At 41.7% G+C, this 19,913-nt stretch overlaps 2 protein-coding genes across 3 annotated transcripts; one reads left to right on the forward strand and one right to left on the reverse strand.

Moving 5' to 3' along the window:
* The first annotated feature begins 6,149 nt into the window (after window positions 1–6,149).
* Window positions 6,150–13,455, forward strand: LOC143474129 (protein APCDD1-like). The gene is made up of 5 exons (XM_076971450.1): window positions 6,150–7,519; window positions 8,198–8,381; window positions 8,564–9,095; window positions 11,405–11,726; window positions 11,976–13,455. The coding sequence occupies exons 1-5, from the start codon at window positions 7,462–7,464 to the stop codon at window positions 12,404–12,406; spliced, it is 1,527 nt and encodes a 508-aa protein (XP_076827565.1). The 5' UTR covers window positions 6,150–7,461; the 3' UTR covers window positions 12,407–13,455.
* On the reverse strand, window positions 12,838–19,843 carry vapa (VAMP (vesicle-associated membrane protein)-associated protein A). 2 transcript variants are annotated; one of them, XM_076971470.1, is made up of 7 exons: window positions 19,615–19,843; window positions 17,653–17,805; window positions 17,037–17,140; window positions 16,498–16,578; window positions 15,264–15,482; window positions 13,964–14,143; window positions 12,838–13,791 (listed from the first exon to the last, which is right to left on the reverse strand). In XM_076971470.1, the coding sequence occupies exons 1-7, from the start codon at window positions 19,670–19,672 to the stop codon at window positions 13,630–13,632; spliced, it is 957 nt and encodes a 318-aa protein (XP_076827585.1). In that variant the 5' UTR covers window positions 19,673–19,843; the 3' UTR covers window positions 12,838–13,629. The 2 variants fall into 2 exon arrangements, with proteins under 2 accessions (XP_076827585.1, XP_076827586.1); XM_076971471.1 differs by lacking the exon at window positions 15,264–15,482 and having other exon boundaries at window positions 19,615–19,824.
* Between the last annotated feature and the right edge of the window lie 70 nt (window positions 19,844–19,913).

The following is a 19,913-nucleotide window of genomic DNA, read 5'->3' on the forward strand; positions in this document are numbered from 1 at the left end:
AACTACAGCAGATTGTCTTGGCCATGTCTACATGCCAAAATGCATTGAGTTGCTGCCATGTGTTTGGCTGATTCAACATTTGCATTACTGAGCAGTTGGACATGTGGCCTAATATGTATGTATGTATGTATGTATATATATATATATATATATATATATATATATATATATATATATATATATATATATATATATATATATATATATATCCTGAGGTGGCCATGAAAAGGTACACTGGACTATGTTTACTTTGAATTACCTATGGTCATTGTGACTAATTTATGATCTGGTTGAGATTTCTGGTGTTCCTGTTAATGGCACTCAAGACATTTTTATTCTTAGTATGTTGCTGATTTTAATGGCTGAAATGGTTGGGAAATTATTTGAGCTGACTGAGCATAACATGCCACTTTTTTAAGTTCAGACCAGATCTAAAGCAAAATGTTAGACCAGTTTTGAAGACATGCAGAACCCACAAGTGACTGGTGAGTCTGCCTGAAAACATGTGAAATGTTCAGTCTTGGATCTAATACAGAAGTAGCTTCTTAACTGGCATTTGTCTTAGCAGCAAATCATGTTCTTGTTCTTTATTGTTATTTATTTTGTTTGTTGTTTTGTTCTTAAACATCTTATAGTATTGGAGGTCACTGCCCTTCAGTGTTTTGAAATCTAAGTTCATTTGCCATTGTTATACTCAAGAGCTGTACCGGCCGTGGCCCCTCTGATGGCTCTGTGAGGATGAGGTCAACAGTTGCAGCCACTATACAGCTAAAACACTAAGCCGTGTGTGAGTTTAGTTCGGTCTGAATTCCTTCATCGTGAAAGAAGGGAGCCGGTTTCAGGTCTGTGACATCATGCTGGATTGAAGCTGAGTGAAATATTTGCCTCTGTTCCTCCATGTCCCAGTAGAGGCAGCAGGAATGCGCTAGGATTAGCGCCATGCTGTGACGATGGAGGCTGTGGACGCTCATCTGCCACTGGAAATAACATCTGGAAGTGATAATGATGTTTTGCATACGCGCTTGATAAATCCACCAACATATTGTTTCTAACTTGGGTCTTGACAGGCTTTCGCTGTCACATGTGCCATCTTCTGATTGCACTGTATTCTGAACAGTGCATATTATGCATGGAGAACATTTCACTTTATGCATAAACAATACAGTTTTCTTCCAAGAATGTAAAAATGTTCAATGGGATTGTAATATCTTGTAACTTTGGTAGAAAGTTGTAAGGTCTTTTAGTTATAAGTTCACCAGAATTGGTTTCAGAGATATCCACAACACATTTTACAGCATCTGAATAGGCAGCCATGTCTTGCAGCATGATTTCCCTGCCTCTTCTTTCATGACTACTGAGGGACTGAATTAATAACAGCAGTACGGAGAAGGCTGCACATAGATTTGCTCCAGCATCTGCAGCTGTGGACATAACAAAAGCACAACAAAGAGTCTCAGTAGGAGGTTAAGTCAGTCATAACATGTGCTTTGTATCTGTTCTAGGGTAGCACAAATGTCCCTGAAATTCCCAATGTCGTTATAGCTAACCAATATAACTCCTTTCATCATTTTAGAACAATTTTAGAGTAAAGTGTTTGTCCTACATTTGTGTCTCTTTTTGTGTGAGTGTGTGTTTCTTAGGAGCATTGCCTTTGTTGGTAAACTGCTGAATTGTACAGCAATGAGTGTGTGTGTGTGTGTGTGTGTGTGTGTGTGTGTGTGTGTATGTGTGTGTGTGTGTGTGTGTGTGTGTGTGTGTGTGTGTGTGTGTGTGTGTGTGTGTGTGTGTGTGTGGCTGCCTCCAAATCTTCATAAATATTCCTCCAGCACCAATGAAGCAAGGTCCCATCTGGACAGGCTGTGTTTAGTGCACTACCCAGCACCACATCAAAGCACCGTGCAGCCCCTCCTGAAGAATAGGAGGAAATCTGGAACAAAGTCCACTTCCTTCCACAGCTCCGCCGCACACAGGGTGAGTGGCACTTTGTTTTTCAGCTATGTAGAGAGTGACTGGGTGATTCTGGGGTTGGGTATCGGGCATCCTCTCTACCTTTAATATGATTGCTGCATTTCCAATTGGCTTGACGTTGAAAGAATTTTGACTCTGGAAAACAAATATGTGGGTGATTTTAATTAGTCATAAAATCTAATTAGATTTGTGTACAGTCAGAGGATTGTGAATTAGTTGTCAAAGACTTCTATGAAAAACTATGGCTATGAAAATTTAAACACTCTACATAGGCTCTGAAAAACTTTGTCTTTCTGTTTAGCCTAATCATGCATCACACATTTAAAGGGTAAACTAACAATCCAACAATTAATTAAAGAAAAAATGTCTTACAGTGACTGGCACCCCTGTATTTAGTACTTTGGGCTCCTTTTCTTTTCCAGAAGAGTGAGGTGGGAGAAAACATGTGAAGCGATCTAAGACCATCTCTCCATACAAAATCTCCCCAGACAATTCAGACTGCTTAGCCCTCACTTGTGGACCTTTCTGCTCTGCCCCTGAGGTTTTCATTGAGACTGAGCTCAGGGGACTGGAATGGCCAATGCTGAAGCTTTATTTAGTTTTGAAGAGACTTGGAGGTGTGCTCTGGATCAGCTCGAATATACACCCATGGCTTTGCCGTCTGACAGATTTTGATCTAAAATCTCTTGGTATTTAATGGAATCTAGAAACTACATGTATCCTAAAAGGATTCCCAGGTCTTTGGGAAAGAACTAGCCCTTCAACATCGTAGATTCACCACCTTGCTTCGCAGTGGAGATTAGGTTATTTTCTGAATTACCTTAGCTTTTTAATGCCAAACCTGCCACTGGTGTTTGTCAAAATGCTCTTTTTCTGTCTCATCTGACCAAAAAACCTATTTCTAAATCAAAGTTCCCATGTTTAGTGCACTTCAGCTGGTCACAATGACCTGATGACAGCAGAAGCTTCTAGCAAGTCTTCCAAATAGGTTGTTGGCATGGAGATAGCATCTAATTGTAGTGTTGGAGACTTGGTGATCCCAGGATGTGAAAACTAAAACTGTCAAAATATGGTCCCTAGAGAAAGCCTTGCCTTCTGAAACATCCTCCTCCCTGTATGAGTGGGCATTATACACCTGTGTCCACTTCCAGTCAGTTTCATCACAGGTCTGGTTAGTTAGAACTTCATTATTTCCTTTATAGTAGAGATTTACTATATAGGTTTTTATAGTAGAGAAACCATTTTTATAGCAATTTCTTGATTTGCATAGGTCAACAACCCTATGTTGTTTCATTTTGTGCATATTCTGAACTACCACATGATGATGAATGACTAAAGGTGTTTGGCTTACATGTCACTTCATATTTATAGGCTACCCCTGTGAAAGAAGTTAAGAATGAGGCAGGTATGCTTAAAAAGGAGGTGAGATATGAATTTCTTACATTTGATTGTGCTCATGAAAAATTCCATGGCTGCTAACAGTTGTGATCAAGAGTGCCAATACATCTGGAGAGCATTGCAGAAGTCCTTGCAGCAGAGATACTTGTATTAATATACAGTGCTTATTTTCATTCTCTATGGGATATCAGAAAGTGGGGTGGACACCATTGGAGGCGCACTGTGTATTTGAAAGGTCTGAAGAGGCAGAAATCCTTTCAGTGGGTTAGAATATGCATAATTAATAAGGTACCCAAAAGTTTAATTTCACCCTATACAAGGAATATGCAGGCAAAATCTCTAAAACAGAAAGCAGAAGACGGTTATAAGGTTCACTTCAGCATAAATACATGAAGAGAAAACAGGCTGACCTTCCATGTAATGTCAAATCTGCATCTCATATTGCTGTCTCAGATCCCCGCTAGTCTAATTCTTCTCCTGCTTGGTAAATCCCTTCATCCGAGCTTTTGTATTTCTGTAGTCTGCAAAGTCACTCTGATCCTAATCAGTAGTCTTAGCTGCTCCACTGGCTTTTTTAACAAGGATTTTTTCCTCTGTTTGCCCTGAGGATTAGCAGCTGGGGTTACGCAGCTACAACAAGCTTACACCTTACAGCCAAAATCACAAAATCAGATGCATTTTAACTGGACAAAAAAGACAATTCTGTTTTTCTTTGTCCTCTGTTGAGTGTCATTGTTTAAATTGGTCATTTGTCCTTGGACGTGTATGTACATGATGCGGGATTTCCTCCATTAAAAACAAAAACACCAAAATAAAAACTTGGTTTTAGATTGATCAAACCATTTTTTTTGTGCTTTCAGGCATTGTTACTAAGGCTGTTGCTCATAGGTGCTCGCTATGAAGGTACTCAGTAATCAGTCTCTAATGGTTGTTTCAACATTAGCTATTTCAGCCTGCTAAAAAGGAAAGGGCTGACTAGAATGGCCATTGTTTGAAGTCATAAATTACAGGAAGGAGAATGGAACTGCAGTCTCTTTGGCACCCTGAGGCACACACAAATGGTGTTGGTGTGCAAGTGCACATGTGCACATGCATGAGTAAGAGTGTGCATTAAACCACTAAACTGCTCACATGTAAAATTTTCAAACGTAGATATTTATTTGAATGCTGTAATGGAGCATGAGAATGCTAGTGGCTCATAGCATTCAGAGGAACATGTTGAGAGAATCTGCTCTGGTGTGACCTCCTTCTGTGCAAACCAACAGCTGGAGTAACATGTCCCGCACCAATCGGGCGTCTGTTCATATCTTCCACTTCTCCAGCGTCCCTGTCAGTGAAACACGTGTTTTGGCATGCTTGCAGATGTTTTGAAACCCCTGTTTATCAACTTTTCCCAGTTTAGTTTTGTCAGTTTGTCAAAAATGGGAACATCTCAAATATAAATATATATGGATATATATTTGTCATATGTCATATATGGATATGTCATATATGGATATATATGACAGGGTTTGTAAAATCTAGAACTGTGCCAAGATCAGTACTTTTACTTTAATAGAGTTTTTCATGGAGAGATCTGATTAGTGCTAAAACAGTGATGTGTGGAGTCGTACAGTTTAAACAGATGCATGTGGCTTTGATGAAGTTCCACAATTTGAGGTTTGCTCTTGATTTTTTGTTCAATGCATTTTTCATCATTCTGTGACTGACTGTGCTCCACACTTGTTCGGGCGCCAGCTAATTATCTATTCTGCCCTAATAGCAGATGTGGTCTGCACTTTTGACTCATACATTTATTCATAAATTCTCAAAACATCCTCTAGTTCCCCATTTTTCAGAAAAATGTAATTATCAGGAAGTTGTATCTTTTTTTTTCCTAATCCTGCTCTAATCAAGGCCTGTGCACATTCAGGTTGCCTTTTTTCCTCATCCTTTTGTATGCTGTGACATAGAGAGGCAGCTAAATCATCTCAACGGGGCCATATGACCTCTAACCCCAGCTAGCTATCACTAACGGTGACAAAGGACCACAGGATATAACCCATAATCCAGCAGTAGGATTTTGTGTGCAAGAAGAGTCCCACTGAGAGGAGAACAGGATCATTGCTCTACTCATCTCCCTCGCGCCCCCATCCACGTCTTTCACTCTGTCTTGTAACTGCACTTTAAACGGCTGCCAAGCAGGAATTAGATTTTTATTTGCGCTATTAGAGTGTGTAGGTTGGTGTGACGCAAACTGAAGCACACATATAAATAAATAAATTAATTAAAAGGGTTTGTCAATATTATCACTCGAAACCTGCATTTCAAAATTAGTTCGACATTCAGGCCTTTTAGTGACTTTTGACAGTATAAAGGCAGAAAAGCTAAATTTAACTCCAAGTTGGCTCTCATTTCTAAATGATCAGCATCAGTGGGTTTCCGAAGCCCTTTTTAAACCAGTGTTCATATTCATTCTCAAGTGTTTATTTTTGAACATTTCTGCCTTCTGAACTTCTGAGGAGCTGTGAAATGTTTGTATGTTTTCCTTACACCTCACAAGTTCCCTCTGCAAGTATATTTTGGTCTCATTAAATATGCTTTGGCTCCCAGATGGGCTGGTGGGCAAGCACTGCGCTTTGCAAGCAGGCTGGCAGACGCCCAGGCCAGCGCGAGGGCATGGCCTTCTGGGCACTGCAAACACGCTCACCTAGGTGAGAGCTTCCACCACTGAAGGTACATTTTGTATAGGCCAGCATCACTGAGATTCTTCTCACGCAACTGGGGTACAGACACGGATGAGTCAATAGAGGATGAACTATAAGATACAATTTTGGACACATGCCACCACAGGATACAGGTAGTTAATGTGCTATCATATAACATGTTGTGTAGTAGTAAGGTATAAAAAAAAGACAAAATAAAGGAGGCAAACTTGTAATTAATGAATCTTGAGTCATTTTGAACCCTCTTCCATGTTCAACCAATACTGGCCAATAGTGTTTTTTTGTTTGTTTGTTTTTTTTTAACAGTGGCCCAGTTCAATATGAACACCTCACTGTAAATTATACTTGCCCTATCTATTGAATGTAACTGGTGGATGTATTTGGCTCCGGGCTAACAATGTCTACAGTATGAGCGAGACAAGAACATAAATCAAAGATCATTTAGAAATGTGGAGAAGGTGGTTGAGGTGTGAGGAAATTTCTCACCCAGTGACAGTTTTTTTCTCTTCACACTTGAATTGTTTTTCACAGTTTTTAATCTCTGCAAATAAACAACTAATCATTCTAGAGCAAATGTGAAGAAAAGAACTTTGATATAAATTAAATATGAGGCCGGCACACTATAACTTAACGTGCTCATATAGTTAATTTGATATTAATGAAAGAACAGCACTTGCAATTATTCAAGTACAAAGGGGAAACGATAGATTTATAACACCTTAACTGTGCTGTATAATATTTGATAAGTTGACATATTTAATAACCACCCTGGAGCTATACGCTATTGTCCCTTTCACGTGGTTTGCGCTTTTTTCTTTTTTGAAAGTCTCAATTAACCTGCTGATAACAGTGACTCATCTGCTAACATGTACCTTCCCGCAGTTACTGAACCTAAGACCCTGGGAAATGCATATATGAGTCTCAGTGGTCTGACTAAAGGCAGTTGGATCATATCGTGACTGCGCTCTTGGTAAATGGTGAAGTAGGAGGCTGTGACTCGCACAGAAGACACACGCGTTTGATGGGGCGTAAATAGGCAGTTATTCTGCTCATACAGACGGGGGCTCATCTCTCTTCAGCTCTGAGGAACGAACACTCACCTCAGAAGTTTGATTCTCTGCTAGGACCAAGTCACGTTTCTGGGGGGATGCATGGGCGAAGGACAGACCATTCATTGTCCCATACACGGATATGGTATCTTGCGCTGTCCTTTTTATTTAATAGGTCCGACCTAAGAAAATCGTTTTAGGGGGAAATCTGTCAAATGAGCAACTTTGATTCTCGCGATCGCTTACGCCCATACTGAACGGAACCGGTCCAGAAACGTCGCGTACGCTTGTCATTTTGCCGAAACTTTGGTTTGGCGTTGCTTTTTAAAGACGTTGGAACGATGTTTCTATCTTTAAACACAGCAATGATCACGACAATTATCTTCCTCTTGACCGCCGGTAAGTATCTTAATGGCGTTTTATATGAACTGTTGTGTAAGGCAAAGCGTGTATTTAATAACCTCTATAACGCGTCTCTCCTTTAACCACTAAATTAGCCTATTTGTCAGCATCAGATGTAACTCAATAAGCGATTAAAGTGTGTTTTATATTAAGCATTGTATTAGTGGAGTATGTTTAATTTGAACATTCACTGTTAGGCGGACTAAGAATTAGATCTGTTCATTCGTTTGAAAAAGTTTGATTAATAGCTACATATGCTGCTAAGTTTAATTTTCCCTTTTATCAAGAACTGGATGCCAAGCAGTGCGCTAATATACAACTTATGGTTTACACTTGTACTGTACGTGATGTACTAAGATCTACTGATAAAAAGAAAAAAATCCACCCAGATTTTAAATAATGATGTAATTTATATGCATATCCGACAGCACAGTTTAAAGTCAGAAGTGCAGTAGGCTATAATCCTGGGATATTTAGTGTTTGAAAAGGGTATTGTGATACCAAAAAATCACAATGGCAGTTATGTCGCATTTAATGTTTAAATTCCCTCGGGCTTGTTCTGGGTCTCTAAATCTTAGTCTACTTTTGTTCGCACGTTATCCTAATAACCTATTAAGATGAGGACTAAATTAAAACGTGTGGTTAAAAAGGCACCACCTCCACCCTCACCTCCAGCTGCAGGTTGGTGTGACAGACTGCCTCCTCAGTCGGTCAGGTCTGTCCCAGTGCTGATGAAGAAGAGCTATGGGACCCATTCAAAACAGGACCAATGTCACTATATGCTTAAACATCTTCAAGATGGCGACGACATCAGGGTGCATGTGGCCACTAACATAGTGGGTCACTGGGTGTCTGAAAGGTAACCTCTGCTTCTGTTAGATTTACATATGCACACCTCTTTGTTTACAGGCTTTTTGTTTTAAATAACTGATCCAAAGTTTTAATCCCCCCCCCCCCCCCCCCCAGAGGATTATGATGTATTGCGGTGTAGTGTTAAATCCAAGGTAACTAAAGGCTGTACTTTTTAATCTTCTTTTAAAGCTGTGAGGTGAGACCCGGGCCAGAGTTCCTCACCCGATCCTACCACTTCCACTCCAATCACACCTTCCAGGGCCTTCAGTTCTATTACCAGGACAACCACTGCACGGAGCCCAGCTACACCCTCCTGATCCAGGGCAGCGTGCAGCCACGGCAAGGCTCCTGGGTGGTGCGTGGGGGCACCGAGGCCGACTACCAGCTGAGCCGGGTGCTGCTGGTAGCCCACAGCCCCGCGGCGGCCAGAGAGCTGCAGGCGAAGCTGGCGTGGAGGTGCGGTCTGAAGGAGCACCTGGAGCCCGAGCTGGGCTACGAGGTGTGGGCGGAGGGCCCGGAGCACGCCGCTCGTCGTGACTGCACCCGCGGCCTCGACTTCAGCATGCAGGAGCTGCTGCTGCTGCGCGTGGAGAGGCGCCATCGCCATGGCGACCCTGGCAGACAGGCGGAGGAGTTGTTCTTGGGAGACTTGCACACAGAGCGCGCTCAGAGGAGACTCTACAAGCCCTCGGGCTACCAGCCCCCCCTGCTGAGTGTCAAGGTCAGTGTCTTGCCTCGGCGTACCGCAGGGACCAGGGACGGAGCCCTGTAGGACACCTCTCCATTCCCAGAGCTTGACGTTTGTCCAGGAGAAGACATTTTGAAGTGATGGGTTTAGTGCTTGAAAACAGTTTGATGCTGGCACATGGTCCTCTTAATTTTTTATTCCAGTTATTCTGTAAAATAAAACTGAAGAGAATAAGGCTTTGGAATTATTTTGGGAACAGGAAGTTGCCTTTTAGATCTTTCCCATTGGGCTTTGTTTTCTTTCTGTGTTCGGCCCAGCAGGAAAGAACATTTTTAAACTGTGTCAAGAAAAGTAGCCTCATGTGGTCATATATCACACTAACAGAGATGATGGTTAAATCCTCTGACAGCCCCAGCTAAACGCATAGCATCAGAACCATCAAGCCTGACCCTTTTGATACCAGATCACCAGTGAAGATCAAATCAACCTGATACCATGGCATGCCCACAACTATCATAGCAGTTTGGGTCCGCCTCTGAGAAGCAGTAAGACTCCTCTAGAAACAATAAACACGTCCTGCTGGGATGCAGGAAAATGGTCTCTGATTCATATTTATGTTTTCACAACACATAGCTTATGTCCAACCAGCAATTACAACCAAGTAAAAAATGGCCAACTGAAAATGAGTAACAGCACTATAAACCAGATTTTACAAAGGGTCTTTTCGCCTATGAATATTAATGTGATTCTTGGGACCACAAAGATTTTAGCACTAGTGGTATTTCACTGTAGGCTTCGGTCACGTCCTGCTTTCCGTCCGATAGCAAAAATGTGCACAAAATCTAAAAAATTGATGTGATGTTTGACGGAGACATGTTTAATTTATGAAGTTATATGTAATGTAAAGTTAAAGGTTGCATTTTACATAAGTTTGCTTGACATCAGATGTGACATGGCGATATAATTAATTCATGTCATTAGGTGGTCCTCATCTTCTTCCGTATTCTTGCTTCAGGTAGTTGTCATGCCCCCCCCCCGGTATATGCGAGCTGTATTATGTATTCATTGGCTTGCTCTTTCCAGAGTCATGCAGTCCTGCCCTAGCATTACCATGATCTAACGTCAACCACTCAACTATTTCAAACAAGACCAATACAGAACAAATAGAAGCATTCCCCCAGCAATTTTGGTGTGATTTCAGCTGGTGTTCGAGCCTACACAGGCTGCTGATCCACTACTATCCCCTGTCTGCTTCAAAGGGAATGGGGAAATAGTGCTGCAAAGGGCATCGCTCGGAATTCCAGCTCCGACTTGGTGCGTGCCTAAGGCACTAAGGCAGGGCTGAGGAAAAGCTGCAGCCAGACTTGAGAGGTGGAACGGGGGCTTTCGGTTGGATTAATGCCTTTTATGTGTGCGCACTCCCCCCCCCCCCCCCCTCCCATCCTCACGCATGCTGCTCTTCATTCTGATGCCTACAAAAAAAGTGGTATGAAAAATGTAATGCAAAGTTAATGAATTCTGGTTTGAAGCTGAATAATTTATGGGCCGGATGTTGAGTCATGGCAGTCAAGCAATGGCGGCAGATCAGAAGTCAAATCATTGCTTCCAATAAATATACTAGGCTCTCACGTTTTAACTTACCAGGTGTAAGGTAGACTCAAATAGGTGAAAGATTTGGATTTAATGCCGACTTATTTCACTACTTTCTCAGACGTGGATTAAACCTTGCTTTTCACCGAATTATGCCATTGATGTAGATTCTTTAAAAAAAAAAAAACACATATGTAGCTTGAATGGGAACATGTAAATGTTTCCATAAAAAATACTCTGTAAGAATTTGTCTTCCTGACCACATTCTTTAAGAGACATGCTTATTACTCCAGTCTCAGAAGTAGTGATGAAAAGCCATTTCAAATTTCCAAACTCGGAATTGCTTTTGGTTTTACATTTAATTGTTTTATTGCTATTACTCACAAGCTGCTTTGTGTTGTAACGCCATAACTTCGAACCACTAATCCCTGCCTTTCTTCTGTCGGTAACACCGCAAGAATACATCTGGCTGTGTGCTCAGTGGCTGGGAAAGCTAAAGTTTTTTTTCCTGTCTGTCTAAATGATATACTGGGCGATCTTGGGATCTGTAAACAAGACAGTTAGCCCCTCAAAATCTGTATTTGATCTTTTGTTTGCAACATATGCCATTTAAAATTTATATGTTGACATCAATAGAATTCCTCTAATTATGTTCTCTTTCATGATCGTCTTTTTAAATATAAAAGAAACAACAAAAAGCATTTTCTAATTTAAAACCATGTTTGACATTTGAACTGTCTCTGTTGTTTCAGACTTGCGATCACACCTGTATTATGTGTCGGATCATCTCTGCAGCGGACCTTCACCGTCCACCCATCCTGCCATCCCAGAATGATCACTTTCTCCATCTCTATGGTAATTGGGTTAGCAAGCGCTGCGAAGTCCGTCCAGGGGTCCTCTTCCTCGTTCGCCATTTTGTCTTCCATGAGGACAGCAGCATTTGGGAGGGACACTACTACCACTATTCAGACCCATTGTGCAGACATCCCACTTTTAGCATCTCTGCCAGAGGACACTACAGCCAAGGGGTTCCCTCTACAACAGTCATGGGAGGCACTGAATTCACTTTCACAGGTAAACTTTCCTAGCAGGTGCTAATTTACTGTTTCTCAATTAGAAAAAGCAATTGAGGCATTTTTGCTCAATACAATATTTAAACACTTGGACAACATATAAAAAAAGAATCCCTGTTTATACACATTGTCCCACCTTGCTGAGTGGCTGAAGGGTATATTAGCATCACAGCATACAAACCATCCTTAATAAATAAGTCCTTTGCTCTTGGTCTACGTAGAATGCTGATTGGTTTTTCCATCGTTACAGTGACCCATATGAAGGTCACGCCCATGGACATGGCTACTACGTCTTTGCTGAATATCTTCAGTGGGGACGAGTGTGGTAAACAGGGCTCATGGCGGCTGGGGATCCAGCAGGATGTGACCTCCACTTCAGGCTGTGCTGCCCTTGGCATCCGTCTACCCCACACCGAGTACGAGCTCTTCCACATGGAACGGGATTCATCTGGACACAAGCTCCTCTTCAACGGCCAGAGACCGACCAACGGCTCCAGCCCAGACCGTCCTCACAAGCGTGCAACGTCCTACCAGCCACCACTGATACACTGCATCCCCAGCCAGGAAGGAATTGGAAAGGAAGGAGACCATCACTTCATGCTTGGAAACGGCTCCAAGATCCAGTACTTGCGCTTGTTGCATGTCATCTCCTTGGTTACACTTGTGTTCTCTGTCATTTAAGATGTGATGAGGGAGTGTTTCAATATGGTGCACGTTGTACCTCGTGATACTGATCTGGAATCATTCCTCACATTTGCTCATTATCATGGGAATAGCTGGAGTTCTCACCCTACATAAAGTTCCTGAACATTTTTCATTGGAATGTGAACTTATTGTCAAGGATTTTGTGGAAGTATTTCAGCAACATGGAACATTTATGTTGTGGAATTTGTGGTATTTTACAGAAATACAGGCAGCTTGTGACCATTTCTGTTAGGTGCTGTACATGAGCAAAATAGATGATGCACATTTAAGCACTCAGATATCTGTAGGAAAGTTATGCATGATGATTAGACTGGACAGACACCTGTACTCATTTCACCAAGAGAATCAACTCCAAATTCCCATCACAATGCACAATGGTGTCCATACATGCCACACGAACGCTGAAATGAGAATGTTAGAGGTTTTTATTTCATTTTCATATTTCCTCAGTGTTAAATACCATAGGACAGGACTGTAAGTGGTGATCTTTATTCAGTCAATAGTTGCCTCACAAACAAGTATATAATTTGCATAAAGAAAATGCTAGTAAGACGTGACATAACTAAGACGTGTGTATTTGTGTCAGGTGACAATAGGAGAACATAATGCATATGGAAGGAGGCACATTTTCCCGGCTAATTTCTTCACATTCACAAAATTAAAATTTTAAAGATTAATTTCACTGTCAAGAGGCCATCCAGCAATATGTAGCAAAATCTTTTTTTTTTGAGTTTTCTGTTTTCTTAAAAGGGTTAAAATAACATACAAGACAATAACATTCCAACACTTATTAAAACCACAGAGAGAAAGAGAACAATTAATTTTATTTATTCATCATAGATTTCTTTTTCAATTGCCATCAAGGTCTGTACACAGTGCCTCAATCTGACTGTGACTGATGTTTGGATACATGTACAGCTTGTTCTATCCCCAGAAAAGAAATACCCCTCACCACAAGGAGAAAAGAAACACACAGAAAAAGAGGAGACGTTCTTCTCATATCTGAGTGTACGTGTACTAATTGTGTGAGATTGCAAAAAGGCGAGGCCTGTTTGAACGATTCTGTACACAGACGCATTTTATCCCGCCGCCTTAGGCCACACTAGCACTGATGCGACGCTGAACGACAAGAACACACGCTTCGTCCCTCAGGACCCAGAGAGACCGAGAGGAGCTGAGGCGAAAGAGACGCATTTATCCTACAACACAAACTTCCCCAGGAAGAATCCAATGAAGATGGCCGCGATGACCACGAGCAGCGAGGGAAGCGATTTGGAACTGGGTTCCTTCCTCATCAAGGCCCCCGAGTTAGAGACAATGTTGTCTGACCTTTGGGCCTTCCTCATCCGCACACCCTCGTCCTAACAAACGATGACAGAGAAGAAATCATGCATCTAGCACATGAACTATACATTTGTTCAATCAACTGTTAACCACAACTGTAAATATGCTGCCGTAATCCAGACCAGGTCATTTCTGTTGATGGTATAATAAATGTTTTGCTCAGTCTTGCTTGGCTTTTCTGTTCCGTACCTTAAGTTGCCGGTTCTCGTCTACAAGTTTGCTCATTTCAAACTGCAGCCTCTTGCACTCCTCCATCATTCTCCTCATCTCCACGTCGTCCAGGGATAGGCTGCTGGGCTTAGTGCCCAACGCGCTTTCCGCCTTGGAGGTGTTGAGGACTGGTGCGGCTTTGGTTGGGTCTACGTCATTCTGCACGGAAAAGACACAATCCTCTAGTAAGATGAGCCAAAACTGAGGAGGAGGTTTAACAGGCAAAACAATGTGCGGTTACTCATAATACACGACTGGTTTCGCCAGTGATAATGAGTCCAGTTTGGTTTGCAATTAGTTACAGTTAGTTATTGGGGATCTATACGGCAATTGATGTTTACATTTTGCTTGTGGTAGGATTTTGCTTATTTATTTATTTTTTGAAATGCTAATGATTTTATACCTTCAGCAACTCGGCAGCTAGATAACAGCAGCCTCGTAACTGCAAATCTTGCATGTTAACTCCCAGATGAAAAATAGAAAAGCCTCAACACATAAAGAACTTAGCCTGCGTTCACAAGTACTGCTTTCCCCCGTACACCAGCCACCACCTATTTTACATGGATTCCTATGGGAAGCAGCTACAAGGCGCTCAGAAGGCAGACACTCTTTAAAACATGCTGCAGACGGCTGCTTTTTTTTTTTTTTGTATGGCGGATCGCTTTCAAAGTTGTGAAAAGTTAAACTTTTCAGAAAAGTGTTGTGTTGAGGCAACTGCTCTTTCCTTTTTTGTTAGTGTTTTTTTAATCAACTGGCCAGTTCAGAGTAGTCAGTGAGCAAATATAAAGCACTACAAAATATTAACAACGTTTCAGGTGAGTAACTGCGGTGTGCTGTAGTAAAACATGGATATTAAAAACTGCAGTGAAGTACACAAGGTTTCCATACATATTAAGGCAAGCAGTCCCTTCCTTGGGCATGGCTATAATGTTGATGAAAATAAGAAAAATCAGATGCTTAGAGTTACCTAGCCAACATGATCGGATATGAAAGAGAATGGAGTGAAGCGTTGTTATGGTTACAATGTGCATGTTACACGAGACACTTCATTTCAGCACAAATGCTCTAGGCAGTGTATCACCTACTGAAAAAATTCTCCATGTAAACACAGTTGAGGACTTCAGAACTTATTTTACACCAACAATGCTTGTGATACACTAATTGTAACAAATAAATTATCAAGACAAGCTCATCCCCTAATAACTCAGAATGTGGTCCCCATTTCCTACCTAAAAGTTATTATCCTGCTCATGACATATCATGGCTTCCTCTCACAAACCTGACTCTGTCTGTCCCTCCCTGTTGACTGGGCTGGTCTGAAACGGGCCATGTCAAATGCTTCCTGCTGGTCATGCAGGCGTAAGCTGTCTACAGGTGTGCCATACTCTCCAGGGGTAGGTGCTACCCGCTCACCCATATACCTCTGCGGTCTGGGGGTCTGCCCAGGGGTGCTGACCCTGGCTACACGGGCATGCAGCTCTCGGGAGCCAGTACCTGACTTCAAAAGGGCAGAGCAGAGGGGTATACCACTGACACACATACCAAAAAGGCCACAATCTTATCAGGCAGGTACATTTACATTTAGGATCCTTTACTCAGATAAAAACTGTAACTCACCAGGATAGGTGGGAGTGTCCTAGTGAGTTTGACTAGGAATGAATGCCACCTCAGTGCAATGCAAGGCTTGTGTAAAACTATTATGCAATTAAACTACACAACAGCTCACATAAAGAACATTTAAACATAGAAACTGACACAGACCATGTCAGGACCAAATGAATATTAGTCTCACCTGAGAACAGGGAGGGGAAAAACGAAGCAATAAAGACACAGAAAAGTGTCCAGTGAGATCACTGTACCTAGCGGATGCTACGGAAGTGGATTGAGGACAGAAAGAGGCCCAAGGGACTCTGATGGAGCATGACAGATGTGGCACCAAGCACAGACACACCATTCCACTTTAAAATGCCATGTAAGCACCAACGCCTTCAACAAACCACCACTTCCAAAGAGGACATCTGCATAGTCACTGGTCTTTTTTTTTACCCTCAATGAATATTTTACTTCAGCTGACTTTCCAAAGTCAACCTGGAACTCTTAAGTACATCTTTAAAAAGAACACTTAAGTATTTGGTTACTATTGTACATTTTGGTGGAGCGTTGTTTTCAAGCACAGGCTTTAAGTGAGCGTCTGTCATAGGAAATGCAAAAAAACAGCATTTGCAGCAGCTCCTATTTGAGACTCTGAACACACATAGCTATACAATTTTAATGCAATTAATGTATGTACTATGCCACTATAACATATACACCAATATTGAGAGGATTATAAGGCAAGTCTTTAGGAGTCATATTGCTCCATTTCCTGTTCTTTACCTACAGTCATATATTACAGTTTAGAAAAAAGGCAAAACAACAGTACATATATCCTCTCTGCTCATTCAGTATTCTATATGTCACCTCTCTATCCTGATTACCCAGCATCATCTTAGGGAAAGCACAGCAATACTTACCATTTTATCATTTTCTGAAGGCAGTTCAAAAACACATCTGAGCTTAGAGTCCATAAGATCCTCTGGTTTTGCATCTTTCCACTGTGGTGATGGGCATAAAAGTATAAGTCAAAGGTTGACTGCTTGCTGAGTCTCTGCATTAAAATACTGCTAATGTGTTTCTAACAAAGATTTCACATTCTTTATACTCCAATGTCTGTACCATTGATGGTATGACAAACAAGCTGATGGTTTGATATTTAATTAATGCATGGCTTCACCTTGAAGAAAGAAAGAAATGCTAGCCAATGTTGTTTAAAAACATACAGCTTTCCTTAACTATATTATTTCCTATTAGTCAGGAGGCCCTCAATATTGCAGCATGAATAAAATGAATACTTGTACTGCCCTCTGCTGGCTATGACAAAGTGCTAACAGTGCTGTATCAACAAACCACAATATAGAAAACAGATGGCTAAACTCATTATACAATCACAGTGATGTACGACAAAAGATGAAACATTCTTTCATGTAATTTAACAAATTCATGAAACACTTACCATAGCTTCTAAGTCAGTTACATTGTGTGGAGCAAAAATGGTCTGCACCATGAATTTGTGTTTGCTTTTTTCATTTGGGTCATAGTCAAAAGGTTGCAGCATTACTGAAGAGGTAAAAAACAACTGTGATACACTGAACATTACCAGATTAAATCTTTTAATTACATACTGAAATCATGAAGTATTTCATAGCATCAGAATTAAGATACTATCAAGATTTTGCTAAAATAAAAAAAAATTAACACATCTGCAGAGCAGTAATATAGTCACTGACATAACATTTACGGCATTTAGCAGACATAACTACTCCATTTTCCGATTTGTTTTTGTCTGAAAAACTGTCTTTCCTTCAGTCACATGCATTAATGAGATTTGATTCTTCCATAATGACAGTAAAAACCATAACTGCTTTCTAGCACTTAAAAACTATTCATCCAACCATTCAAAAGCCACTATGCATGGAAATTCCTAAACTGACACTAACTATAGTGGCTAAATGACTAAAGACAACAAGAACAAACAACTACATATCATGCAACTGTTGGGGCCACATAAACCCAAACAACTGATGCATGACAAGGCTAACTATGATGTGAATGACCCTTACATAACTCACCAGAGATAATGACTGAAGCCCCAGGGTCAATTATCCCACTGTTGGGTCTCACACAGTAACGACGTGGGGCTGTCGTCTTTACTTTGAAACATACTTTTCTGTCAGATGGATTGCGGAGTTTTAAGTTGGTGGTCACCACATCTGTGAAGGGGCCTGTTGACACAAAACATATTTAATAAATGAACAACTCATAAAAAAATTAAAAATAACCATCATCTCCCCTAGGCACATAATCACTCAGTACTGATCCATGAATGCATGCACACACTACATGTATATGTCCTAATTTTAAGTCAGCTTGTACAAGAGGATCTACTGCTAAACGAATGCTGTAAATGTCTTTATATTTTTAAAAACATCACAAGTGTACGTCTACATTATATATGTCTTTCCTGAAGTATACATGCACTATGTTGAGATCAGCTTACAACAATTCCTTCGGAGATAACGATCTGGATACTTGAAGCTACGTAGCTTCATTTGTTCTTTTATACTAGGCAATGCAACCAATCAGTATGTATTAGAATGTGTAAAGTGCATTAGAGAAAAACACGTTAGCATTTCTACATCCTAACAGGCGACTTATTTCCAATGGCACAGAAAGGGTATTTCCTAAAAACAAAACACAACACAGGTCTGCCACACACTCAAAATGTATATATTGCTAAATTCAGAGGACGTTTGCGTTTCAGTTCATATCACCTGCCATCTGGCCAGCTAACCTGAGCTAGGCTAACACAGCGAGCTAAACGCCTGGCTACTGAATGACCACTGGGAACTCAAACGTAGAAAGGAATTAAGTTTTAACAGAAAAATCACTTTTTCACAATCTATTTGTTTTAGTCGGCGGGTGTTAACGACAATAACGACACTGACTGACGAACAAATAAGGCCGACGTGTGTCGTTTGGTTATTTAAGGAAGTTAGCTAACGCTGGACGTGCTAGGTTAGCCAGCAGCTACTTCAAAAAATCATCTTGACTCGCCTCAGCAAAAATAAAAAAGTATTGAGGGTTCAGCGGAATGTGAATAGTCTGGATCACAACTGCGCAGCTACACTCGCTTCTGGAGGTCTCAGTGAAGATTACACCGGCAGCACAATGCTAACGGACTAGCTGCGTCTCCTCTAGCCGCTAGTAGTGTAGAGTCACAATTGCTAGCGTGGCAAGGCGCACCGACGCGGCCGCCCACCAACGCGTCCAGCCCGCAGCGCTGCGTCCCCCAGGAGGCTAACGTTGGGCTGGCGGACCGTCTCAGGGTTTCCCATCACGAATACGTGAACTGTTGAACTGAGCTCGCCGGTGTGTGAGGAGTGAACAGGCCAGTTAGTCGTGGACCACTGGTAAAATAACGTGTTAACTGGTCGATAATATTTACTGCCGTGTCGAACTGGTAAAGTAATGCTGGGTTTTATTACGGGCCCACACACATCCTCGATGCTTGATTTTAAAATGGCGGCGTCGGCTGTGAGGTATGAGGGGAGTTCAATTACTTTTGGTCCGGCACTGTCAGCTTGTGGGTTAGCTAGCGTTGGCTAGCTATGAATGTGGATGTGGGTTAGCTAGCGTTAGCTAACTGTGGATGTGGGTTAGCTAGCGTTAGCTAGCTATGAATGTGTATGTGGGTTAGCTAGCGTTAGCGTTGGCTAGCTATGAATGTGGATGTGGGTTAGCTAGCGTTAGCGTTAGCTAGCTATGAATGTGGATGTGGGTTAGCTAGCGTTAGCGTTAGCTAGCTATGAATGTGGATGTGGGTTAGCTAGCGTTAGCTAGCTATGAATGTGGATGTGGGTTAGCTAGCGTTAGCTAGCTATGAATGTGGACGTGGGTTAGCTAGCGTTAGCTAGCTATGAATGTGGATGTGGGTTAGCTAGCGTTAGCTAGCTCGGTCTGACTAGCTGAATAACCCACTGACAGGTAGGCTAGTCGGCTACATTTAGGAACGGAAAACCTGGGAATCTTACCTTTGAATTTCAGATCAGCCGGCGGATCGAGAACCAGTATTTGTTCCAGTTTGGACATGTCTGCCGCCGAGCAGTAAAGATTCCCGTGCCAAAAGCCGGCGTGGATGCAGCTAGTTGGCTAACTGAGTGTTCACCTAATCGGCACTGAATCCCACTGAGTCACACAGACGCCGAGCACGAGCACGCGAGTACGACACCGGCGGCGCGCATTACCCTGCGCGTCATCGCCAGTTTCGTGAACAAACTTTTCTCTTTAATTTTTATTGAAAAAGAAACAAGGCACCGATAAAAAATAGCTC

The sequence above is a fragment of the Brachyhypopomus gauderio genome, chromosome 13 (assembly GCF_052324685.1).
Source record: "Brachyhypopomus gauderio isolate BG-103 chromosome 13, BGAUD_0.2, whole genome shotgun sequence".
NCBI lineage: Eukaryota > Metazoa > Chordata > Actinopteri > Gymnotiformes > Hypopomidae > Brachyhypopomus > Brachyhypopomus gauderio.